The sequence below is a fragment of the Cryptomeria japonica genome, chromosome 2, assembly GCF_030272615.1.
Source record: "Cryptomeria japonica chromosome 2, Sugi_1.0, whole genome shotgun sequence".
NCBI lineage: Eukaryota > Viridiplantae > Streptophyta > Pinopsida > Cupressales > Cupressaceae > Cryptomeria > Cryptomeria japonica.
The window spans coordinates 80,896,675-80,908,791 of NC_081406.1; the positions used below are offsets into that span (position 1 = coordinate 80,896,675).

Genomic DNA, 12,117 nt, shown 5'->3' on the forward strand with positions numbered 1-12,117 from the left:
TGAAGCACAATCTTCCTCTCCACAACAAGGTGATTTACCATTCTCACCTAAGAGGAAATCATATAAGGACAATCTTTTTTGTGGATATTGCAAGAAGTCGGGACATGATGAACATCATTGTTATAAGAAGGATATTGATGAGTTGAAGAATCTTCTTGAGAAGAATAGAATCAACCTACCTTCTAGAATGTCTACATCGGCTTCTTCTTCCAAGGATAAAGGAAAGGATCACTCTTTTGGGACAGATAAACGAAAGGGACAAGCTCTTTGTGCTACTACAAGTCATGATTCAGGGAGATGGCTTCTAGATTCAGGGGCTTCTCATCATATAACATCTTTGCAGTCTATGTTTTCTACATTTGAGCCTTGCCACATGCTGCAAATTTTGATGGGCAATCATACATACATGGATGTGATTGGGAAAGGATCTATTGCCATTGGGGATAACTCCTTCAATGATGTGTTGTGTGTACCCCACTTGACAAATAATCTTCTTTCCATCTATCAAATCACACATGGGGCAACTAGGAAAACTGTGGAGTTCACACCCGATTCAGTTATCATTAGAGACTTGGAGAGTGGAGCTATCATTGCGACTGGGGTGGTTGATCATGCATCTCGGTTGTACTCTTTTTAGATTTTGGTCCTATTGATAAGGTTGATTCTTCCTATGTTGATGATTCAGATTTTGAGGAGAACTTTGGGCATTTGAACTTGGGGATTCTCACATGTGACCCTGTTCTTGAGCCTTGCATTTCATCTCCTTCTATTGATATCACACCACCTATTGCACCTGATGATGCAACTAGTGCGACAGTTTTGCCTTCTTATGATTCAGTGTAGCAGTATATTTCATGTCTTCCAACTTCAGTTGATTGGGATGCCTACTTGACAGACATTGCAGGTTTGTTTGTGGAGTCCTACATTGTAGATTTGGGAGACACCATTCATGACATTCATCTTCTCTTTGATGAAGATGATCCTTCTTTGATTGTTGTGAGGGATCACTCTCTCCCTCTTGTGCATTCTCTACATGATCAATCTTTAGAGGTTGACATGATTGTGGATACTTTTGTACAACACTTGGAGGAGGTCTCTTTATCTTTTGAAGAGACATATGAGCCTTTGGACATTGTTCTACATTCATCTCCACTAGATCTTGGAGTGCCTTTTTCAGCAGTTTGGCGCAGTTTACCACCTTTGGAGGGGGTAACCTTCAGCATCGACATGGGGACACTTGAGCATTTTTCAGAGATTCCTTTCATCATGAGTATTTTTTCTCCATCTTCCTTTCATGGTTGGGGAGACTTTTTGGATACACCTTTGGTTTTGTTTCTTCCTAAGGGGAGGAACGTGGTTCGACGTTCATGGAGCAGTTTCTTCATTCATCTTCGAGCTTCTATCATTGGTGCAGATTCTAGATTGAGGGGGGGCTTCCTAGTCTTTCTTCTTCTTCTCTCATATGGGGGGGACTTTTTCCTCACATGGGGTTTTGTCCTTCACATACTTCTATGAGAGTTCTTTGTATCTAGTTTTCATCTCTCTTTTGGGGGAGTGTTTTCTCCCATTGGGTTTTTCTCTCTTTCCTCGCTTTGTGGGAGATTGCATTTTCATTTGTACATGGGTACCATACATGGCCTCGTAGCTGGGACCCATCTTGCATTACTTAGTTGCATTGTAGACTTAAGTGCGTTCCCCTAAGTTGCATTTAAGGGGGGGTGTTGGTGTAAATAATTATTCATGATGGATATTATTACACCTTATTTAAGTTTACTTAGGAAATGCATTTCATAGTAGTTTGGGTATGAGACACTTGGGTGTTTGTGCCACATTGGGATAGTGTGTGTAGGAGAATTTCAACTTTTTATGGTGTGATCTTGTTGTTACACTCCACATTCAGTGGGTGATCCACCTCATGTGAACTATTATATTGTTTCTCCTACCTACCCACACCTATTTCCTACCTACCCTTGTTTCTTATTGAGCCACATGTCATGTTTGTGTGCTCACATATCCATATAGCCTTGCCTATATAAGCAGGCTCATATTCATTGTATGTATTGCTTGATGATCCAGTTGATCAGTATTTTCATCTTGATAGAATAGAGTTTATTTCTATCATTTATTTTGTTTTCTCTATTTGTGCTTTCCATTGCCTCTAGATCTTGGCAAAATCTCACAGATCATTTTCCATGCCTCCTAGCACTCCTCAATAGGGCGCTATTTCCATTAGTCTAGGGCGCTATTTCCATGTGCAGAGGAATTCACACTTTGTTTGGAATCTTCCATCACTTCCTTGTTTTGGCACCTTCACCATGCATTGGGCGGAATTTCACTGAAGGCAAGGAATTTCGTTGAATATTGGATCCTCCATGACCCCTCCATTTTGGCACCCTGTTGAGTGTTTGTGTGGAATTTCACTATGGACCAGGAATTTCATCAAATGTTGAATCCTCCATGACCCCTCCATTTTGGCGCCTTGTTGAGTGTTTGGGCAGAATTTCAGTGTGGAGGAGGAATTTCATCTTTTCATGCTTCTCCTTGATACCTTGACTTGGGCACTTGCCTTTGAACTTGGGCAATGATTCTGCATTGGTAAGGAATTTTGTGATTTTGAAGCTTTCCATGACCATCAAGTTTTGGTGCCCTGGTACCTTCCTTGGGTGCAATTCTCCCTAAGGCAAGGAATTTTTAACTTCAACATTTTTCCATGCATCATCCACTTTGGTGCCCTTCCATGTCTCTGGGCAGAATTTTGCTAGGAAGAAGGAATTTCATCACATTGAAGATTTTTCAAGATAACACCTCTTTGGCGCCTTCATCATGGCTTGGGCGCTAATCTCCTTTAGGCGTGGAATTCTAAACTTTCTCCATTCTCCTTGAGCACTCCACTTTGGCGCTCTCCCTTGGAGTAGGGCGGAATTTTCACTAAGTGGTGTGGAATGTGGAATTCACAATTTTCCATGCTTTCCATGTCAACTTCACTTTGGCGCCCTTGGTGAAGTATGGGCGCTAAAACCACCTAGTTAAGGATTTTCACATTCTCCACGTTCTCTATGGATTGCGCCCTTGGCCAAACCTGGGCGTTGAATTGACTTGGGGAAGGATTTTCATGATTTTTCCTCATTCTCTTCATCAGGATATATGTGAAATATAACATGGAAGTATGAGTGGCATCTTCAATATGTCTTTTTCCTTTCTTATACTTTAAGTTATATTTCATATATATTGTCAGGGTGTTTGAGAGTGGTTTCAGGTCCCTAGGAATCATAATGCAAATTCTGGATTTTGGAAGATCTTTCAAATTTTCAGACTTCGTCAAATTTCAGGCCATTTTCGGATCAAGATCACATTGGTGGATTGATTTGAATTTCCAGACTTGGATGATTTTGCATGCTTTCCTCTTCTGAAATAGGAGATCCAAACTTAACCATTTTTTTGATCCAACTTGTTTGCCTTCTGACTCTTCCGGATTTAGATATGATCTTCAGGAACGTTCAGTCTTCAGTGTCTTCAGGGATGAACCCGCCAAAATAGATTTTCCCGAATAGTAAGTGTTTCAAAATGTTAGGGTTTGGACAAAACAGGCCAGGAAAGCACTTACTAAAAACAAAAACTTACTAAAAATAGAAATTACTAAAAATAGTAAGTTTTATTTTTGGCCAAATGAAGACATTCTGGGGCTCAGTTTAATCCCTAAAAAATAGGAACTTTCTAAAAATAGAAAGTTGCTCCGTTTTCGCTCAAATATTACTGGGAGGTTCCTTGAGGGGTCCTGATTCCAGCGATATGTTCTGTTTTTCCAAAACCCTAACAAAAACCCCTAAAATCTAGGACTAAAGGCAAAAACCTAAAATTGACAAAACGGGCCCTAGACTTCATCAAATTCACTCAAACGAAAAGCAGACTTAATCAATTCAATCCCCCAAACACCTGCAAAGCAAAGAGACTGATGAGACTGCTGCGAAAATACCGAAAAAACTAAAACAAAAGACCGAGAGGGCCTATAAAGTAGGGGGTCCTCATCTGGAATGGGGCGAGGTGTGAAAACATCACAACAGGTTACATAAACAATATTTGATAAAGTGACATGTGTTGCTCCATCCTTGAATGAGTGAAGTTCGTTGAACTTGGACAAGTTTGACCTCTTTGAGTTGGATGATGGAAGTGAGTTGTCTCCACCTCAGCATGTATATCTCTTTGATCATCACAAGTGTTTGTGGTTGAGCAATATCTTTTGATACTCAATATTTCAATTGCTCCATGATGAATGAGATGATGGTGAGAGATATTCCCAAATTGCATCATCTTATTTGATTTGATCACTTGTACCTATCTTTCATCATACTTGGGAATTTTGCCCTATGATGTGTTTCACCCTTCAGCCTTGGAATCCTCCACGTTGGAATGTATATTTGGTCTTGTGGTCAGTGAGACACAAAATACGATGTACAACCACAAGCTTCTTTGCTTTCCTAGAGGTAAGTCTGTTCCTCTAAAGAGAGTGGACGAAGCTATACGTAGACTGGTTCCTCTCAGTAGCTGAAGAACTAGAAACTTGAGATGCAAACGAATTGATAGAGTGGTAATCAAAGATTTTTGACCATGACAATTCCACCACAAAAGTGGGTCCTCCTGTGCCATAGCTGCTATATCCATCTTAGTCACGTTTGAATAAACCCTAAGAGTGGCAAATTTGGTCCACTCAGTGCGAATTGTGTTGGAATTTCTAGCATCATACATCTTATCAATTTACTTAAAGAACCCTTCCTTCACCTCATGATCTTTAATTGTTGTAACTCTACTAGGCCTAGCCTTGTACCACTTAGGATTGAAGGCATAGGTAGCCCATATGAAAGGGAGTATTGAGCTTGTCCCATTTTGTAATGTTCCCATTTCAAGTTCTCCAGCAGTGCAGTTGTCGCTGACTTTTTTGGGTTTGTGTCAACTTATTCAAAGGGGTTATTTGATGTTACTAGTGAGCTTAGATGGTTTAGAGGAGTCACTAGATGCTTTCAAATGTTTTTTTTGGCTTATGGTTTGGGCTCCAAGACTCTTGGAGGGAGCGTCTATTTATAGTAGGTCAGCCAATTGGGTTCGTTTATCATCTTTCATCATTGGGATCACTCCTACGCAATCAGGTTTCAATTCTGATGCTTATCGACCATTGTAGCTAATTGGGTGTAATATTGAGCTATATTTAATTAATTTCGCTAAGGTTGCTATTTTAATTAAAATAATGTATCGGGCACCTCAGTGTTATAGCTCGATGGAGAGAGAGCAGAGAGTTTTAAATATTGAGACACTTCAAAGTGACTTTAAGTGCTGGAAATGTTTAAAAAGTAAATTAAATCACTTTTTGGAGTGAAAAGGTTTAATAAATTAATTAAGTGATTTTAAAAGGAAGTTTCTAGAAAGTTCCCTAGAAGGCTTATATAAAGGTGAATTGAGAGCTCATTTGGTATGTTGAGTTTAGATTTTGATATTGCTTTTGTTTGGAGGAGATTACTTCTTCATCTTTGGTTTGTGAGGACGAAAAACCCTTGCAGGCAACATTCTCTACGTTGTTGAAAGATACAAACTAGACAATACTTGGTGATTTCATTTAGAGGTCATAGCTGTGCTCATTGAAGAAGATCTACATTTTAGTTTTGGAGAGTTTATTGAATATCTGATTGATAGAGATCGATTTGGAAGGTGATTTGGAGGGTTTTGTTGTTGTTCATTGCTAATTATACTTCCTAATGTTAGCACTAGTAGCACCATTTCAAGACTTTGGATGTGAGGGTTTAATGGCAGAAGATTGGTCTTTGAGGGTTTAAATCTGCATTCTTGGTGTTAATTATTTGCTGCTAATCAGTTCAACACCTAACCGTAACATTTTGGAGTCACTTGGTGAAGTACCTAGGGTTTCTGGACATTGTATTTCTGGTCATTGCTGTAGCAGACCTTTATTTCATCAAATCGGCAAATGGGTATGTTGGAAATAGATATGCAATATGGTTTTATGATTTGGGTTTCTCTTGCATTTGATACATTTTGTAAAATCAGATCATAAATTAATTTTGGAATCTTTCAGCTACTTGTATTTCTAAGTTTCTTTAATTTTCTGAGTTTTTCATTTATTATAAAGTTCTTTATTATCTGCACTTAATTTGGCAACTCAAATCCATTGCTAAAACACACAAAAAATAAAAGAAACAAACAAAAAAACAAAGTACAAACAAGGTAGCATATTACACATCTACACTAAATGATTGGTCGAATGTGCTCATTGTAGAATGCTAAAGTGGGGTCTTTCACTCGCACAACAATTCTCATCTAGTCAAGCATACAATTGATGCACTCATACACCTCTCCAAGGGCAGGTGCATCCCCATCTCCATATCCTATGACTTGGAAAACTAGAGCAATGATGGAGAGTATGTATTTTGCATCACTGCAAAACACGTCACTCTTAACTATCTCCCTCACCCTCCTCTGCTTTGTTTTGGCCTCAACCCACCTATTCCACAGACGCGGCTAAACTGGTTCCAAAATGGTCGTGTTATTGACTTTTTAAATTTTTTTCGAAAAATCAAAGCCAGAGCTAGTTCTGCTGATCACGATCAATGATCTTTAATTTTTGACTAACCTTTGTGTTATTGACTTCTCATGACTTTTTGGAGCCAGTTTAGTTGTGGCCCTATTCCACTTTGCTGTTATAACCACGAGTTGTAGTGCCCCTTGCAACTCAATCATTCTCTCCAAGAGAATGAAATAGGATGCATATCTGGTCTCAACCGGTTTCAAGAACTCCTTTGAGAAGGTCTTGAAGAGTGCATGTGAAGTGTGGTGGTCGCAAAAAAACATCTGCACAACTCTCACATCGCTGACCACTCCTCTAATACAATCAATCGTCCCCATGCCCTTGAGTGCATTGCCATGGCATGCACACAACATGGAGTACACCAAATATGCTTGTAGGCTGCCTCAATAAGTTTCCCTGCAACTTTGTATGCACGTGCTACATCTATTAGTACTTGGACCACATTTTGTGGCCCAACCTCCTCAATAGCCTCCTCGAGGGCCTCAAACTGAAAATCAACATCTTTGTGATGCCCTGTACAATCAACTGCTTTACGCCCTTTGCACAAGTAACCATGATGTTGGTGAGTGGACGATGGCTAATGTCTGACCACAAATCTATAACTATGCTGCATCTAGGCTCCACCCAATATGCCTTAATCTTCTCCATCAAAACATTGATCTTGGAATAGTTCTTATCCAAGATTGTGGTCCTCAATTTCGTCTCACCTGGTGGCACATATGATGGTTCTCCCCTCACCACCAATGATATCATCTCCTTATAATAAGGAGATCAAGCTACATGAAATGGGAGTTGCACATTGAACAATTCAGCTATGGGGTTACTTTGCATTTTGTGTTTCCCCTTACCCTCTAGTGATTTGGCCACACCACTGGAAGTGTATGAAGGTTGTGACATTATTCCATTCGTTTGACAATGCAATGTATGAGTAGAAGCATGTAGCTGGCTCTATTGAATCTATGCCCTACTAGACAAAGTAGTAGGCATTGCAACTGCACTGTCATCAACAATGCCCCAAAGCTTGTTGATGTCAATTCTATATTCAATATTTTTAGGATCTTCCAGAAAACAACACGGGTCCACACCTTTTCCTTGAAGAAAAAGGAAGTGAGCATTAACTCTAGTCATGTTGCGAAACCATGTAAGAGTACAAATGTTGCATTGCCACTTGTGCCACCACTTGTCCTTGATGTGGTTGGTATTTTTGATGCAAACCGTTTGAGAGGAGACTTAGGATCATAAGGACCCTTAGCATACTTTGCTAGTAATTCGGAAGGGTAATTTGTACTAGCTGTTGCACTTGCCATGGAACTAGATTGGGCTCTAGGATCAACCCCATGGTCACCCCCCTTAGCCTTAGGTTCATATTTTGAACCATTCCTACTATGAGAATGAATTTCAATCTCATCCTCACTCATGTCATGAGAGCTCATTGTGACACTGCATTTCATAAAGAAAAAATGAAAATAAATTCAATAAGCACCTAGTTTCAGTGTAGTGTAACAAATTTCAAACATTAATGTTGAATTTTGAGAGCAAAATGATGAATGAATCATTCTTCATTATGTCCTCAAGATTCAACATCAAATCTGATTTTGAAAATGAAACAAAGAAAAAATGACAAATGAAACAAACAAAAAACAAGAAATAACCTACCTTTTGCTTGAAATGTCTCTCCAAAATGATGTAGAATCCTTTTCTTCTTCTTCTTGCTCCTTGTTACTCCTCTTACACTTCCAATCACTCAACCTATCTCTTTTCACTCCTTCAATCGCTCTTTTCTGAGTTTTCTCTGCTCTTCACTTAGCTGTTAGAAAAATTAGAAAACTAAATGTGAGGAAAATAGAGGATTTGAGGGGGTTTTGTAAAGCATAGAGGGCATGGATGGGGCCCAGAACAAATTAGGGTTCGACCCTACCCCTAAAATTGCAATTAAATATTTGCTTTTTATTGACTTTTTTTTTGTCTTGCGATGGGAAACGCCCAGGCATCTTTGAGATGCTTGGGGGATGCATGTGCGTCCTTGAGACGCTTGGGCGTTTCACCGTCTTTGGACGTTCTGGCGGAGCATTGATGATGGTGGCGGGATGGTGGGGAACACCCTGTCCCCACGTCCTAAAGATGTCCCCGTCCGGAAAACGTGGGGCTTGGGGGGGAACACATCCCTGTGGTTCACTAGACTAATAAGCATCGGTATATCTTAAAAGTCAAGCAATGAAAGATGAAGTTTTGTTGTTCTACACCAGCAGGATTGACATCTTTGTCCTCATGAATGGATTATATTCTCCATGACAGCATCCCTTATTAGTGTAATTGTTGGGTAATTGATTATAGTCTCCAGTGAGAGACCTCTCTAAGTTTGAGTAATGGATTTTTTTAATCAAAATGCTTTTCGTAATCATTCAAATATGTGTCATAGCCTGTGACAAGAGGATTGGCCACTATCTGTCTTGTAAACTCATTTATGTTTTTGCTCCCTCAGGCAAGGGCTGGGGGATTTATTAGTTCACTCAAACTTATATAATTAATCCATTATCTATACTGATGTGTGGCATTGCAGTTTTAAACTTTTTATGCCCTAAAACTTCTTCACAGTATTTGACCTGCAATTTTAGGTGTCCACTAATTGTATGTTCCGTCAGCTTTTGTTTAAGCAAGCTTTATTATGGGACCATCACATTCTCTCTTGAAATTCTTATCTTGCCCATCCTGTTTTTCTTCTCCAATTCTTGAAAGAAAGGCCACGATAATGAAAAGCGTGATTACTTTTGGCTGGGCCAACTAGGGAATGTTTCTATTGAGTTTAGGTAAAGCAAAGACCTATTGAAAGATTCCAACTGTAATCTTGCACAAACTGATATGTTTTCTGAATTTGATTTCTTTGACCAGCGGTTGGAATTTTGGGTTTTAATGCGGTTTTTTGAGGTTTTATGCTTTTTTAGGGGTTTTTGCTTGAAGTTTTGATAACAAAGAATGGAAGATAAATGCAATGCATTAAAGAATAACTAGTGGAAATGAATTTCAGAGAGTTCTGATTTATTAACAGCAAATTATCAAACAAATTAAAATCACTTCTAAATGCATCCAGAGCCAAAGTTGGCCTACCAGGCGTGAGCTTCTTTATTGACTGAAATTAATAGAATGTTGACAGGAGCACCTCCTCTATGCACTAACAGCTCCAATAAGATTTATTATACTAATAAAGAATTATCAAAACAAACCTGAGATGAGAAATTGCACTACAATGTGATTTCTTGTCCCTTGCCAGGCTAAAACCCTTGAATTCAAGGTGCTTTCCCCACTAAAATGTTCGTACTGCTCTTACAAGTGACTGAAAGGTTGAAGAACCTGGTGGAATGCTGTCACTAACCCTCAACAAGGAATTCTGAGCCAAAAATCTGATTCAAAACCCCTGCAATTATTTTCTCTGTGTCCCTCGGCATGAAATAGTGGTATGGCCTGCCCTGGAAGGTACGATCTGCAAGTTTTATAGTTATATCTGCCCAGATCTATTAAGACAGACCTGTCAAAGCTGTAAATGGTGAATTTTTGCTGAGTAGGGCCCTTAATTACCAAATGCTGATCAATTAGTGCTGCCGTGGTGATGCTGGGAGTGTGGGGTTTCATCCACACAATCAGAATCTGGAGGGATTTCATCCTCCTATGGCTGCCAAAGCTGGTATGTGCTGTTACAGACCTCACAAATCAGAGAAAATAAAAAATAGTGAATTCAATATGCTCCAAAAATGAGCGGCCTCCTTCTCTTTATGCCTCTAAACACTCATCGAACCTCAAGATGGCATCCTTTAAATATTCCAAAGAATCTTATTCCCTCCAAAATGGCGTCTAAACTTGAGGGTGGGCTCATCATGGTAAAAGCCACCACATTTTAAAATAAACTTGGCCCAGGAAATCGAGCCATGGGGTGCAATTTTAATAAATTTGCTATTTATAGAATAAAGTAACTTATAAGCTTTTAATATAAAGTTTTCTTGATTTTTCTTTCACCCAATCGCAAAATTAATTAAATATGAGGCCTCCTGTAACTGGATAACGTCCTAGAAAGTTGGGGACATTACAGTCCTCCCTTCCTGGGGTTGCTTGCCCTCAAGCAAACATAAGCAATCTGCTGCTCCACTCTGGTTAAGCTATTCAACTCCACTAACCATGATGCATCATACTGTAATTCATACGTGATAACACACCAACAAATCAATCCCCGAATCCCATACCCAGATGAAGAATCGACTGTAGGAGCTTAATTAGGAGAATGCGACATCACACAAGTTATCAAACATACTGTCAAACCAATACCAATCAATGTAATACACCCCTAACTCTGTCTCTATCTCCAAGATACACCTCTGAACACTTCCATACTGCTGGAAAACTGATGTAGTCCCTGCCAAGTCCGAATGTGTCAAATGATCCTTACTAGGACAGTCACTAATCCCTCCGAAACCAAAGAAGATGTAATCACCAATCAGCAAGGATACTGCTGTCATGTGAAGTGGAATCGGTGACTAATCCATAGGTGAGTGATGGATACCTTCTACTATCATCAAGGGCACCTCTTGAGTAGCTGGGCCACTAAGAGTATTATGAATCACAACTTCATTCACATTAAAAGAGTAATCAGCAACTAAGTTTTCAGAATTAGACAAACTTTGTCCATCATCCAATATAGGATAGTGAAGGTCATGAATATGTAGGAGATGCTTCTTAGCTTGTTGGACTATCAATTTGGCTTGCCGTGCTCTTGCCAACCAATCTTCGTTCAAGCTCTGGCACTGCTCTATATCAGCTGTTCCAAAATACCTGAATTCTGTTCTGTTACAAGACGCACCATTATTGGCTAATGGATTTGACATTGAGTGAAGCAAACCAGCAATTTCGTCTGTTGTTTGGTGAATGCTGCCAAATTGCTGAAGATCCATCAAAGGTTTTTTCAGGGAGATTTTATACACAAAATATGCATTTTTGTAGTTGCTTTGAGGTGAATTGTCCAATTGACCACTTGAGTGATGACCACTGACATGCTTCAATTTGATTGATGAAATTTTACCATATGCTATATCATCGTTTGCTTCATTGTCCAATTGGCCACTTGAGTATTGAAAGTCATCTTTTGCTTCATTGTGTTAACATTTTTTAGAGTTTGTATTGTTATAGTTTTTCATAGTTTCCTCAATCATTACTTGCTGTCTTTTACTGACGGTGCAGATGGTTTTTAGAATTTATGATACAACAAAATCGGATATCATCTTCATTGTTGCCTTACGTTGGTGTTATTGAAAGACATTATGGTTCTACATTTTTTTTCTTCTTGTTGATAAGTTGTCTGAAAATTAGCAGTGTATGACCTGATTGTGAATGCAGCAAAGAAGGAGGAAGTGGAAGCAATGCTCGGAAGAAGGGTGTTATTTTGAGCTTGCTACGCTCTTGTAGAGAGAAAGAGACAAAATTTGTTGTTCGAACTTTGGTATGATGCTAGATTTCAATTAACTTTGTGGTTTTTGTACTTATTT

The 12,117-nt window shown here is 39.2% G+C and overlaps 1 protein-coding gene across 7 annotated transcripts in view; it reads left to right on the forward strand.

Moving 5' to 3' along the window:
• LOC131078854 (DNA ligase 6) overlaps positions 1–12,117 on the forward strand; it is a 323,121-nt gene that overhangs the window by 51,269 nt on the left and 259,735 nt on the right. For all 7 annotated transcript variants that reach the window (XR_009113859.2, XM_058016664.2, XM_058016663.2 and 4 more), the window contains exon 6: positions 11,969–12,071. Coding sequence is in view for 6 of the 7 variants with exons in the window: in XM_058016664.2 (XP_057872647.1) it covers positions 11,969–12,071 (103 nt within the window). In the remaining variant the exon portion in view is untranslated. The remainder of the gene's footprint in view (positions 1–11,968; positions 12,072–12,117) is intronic.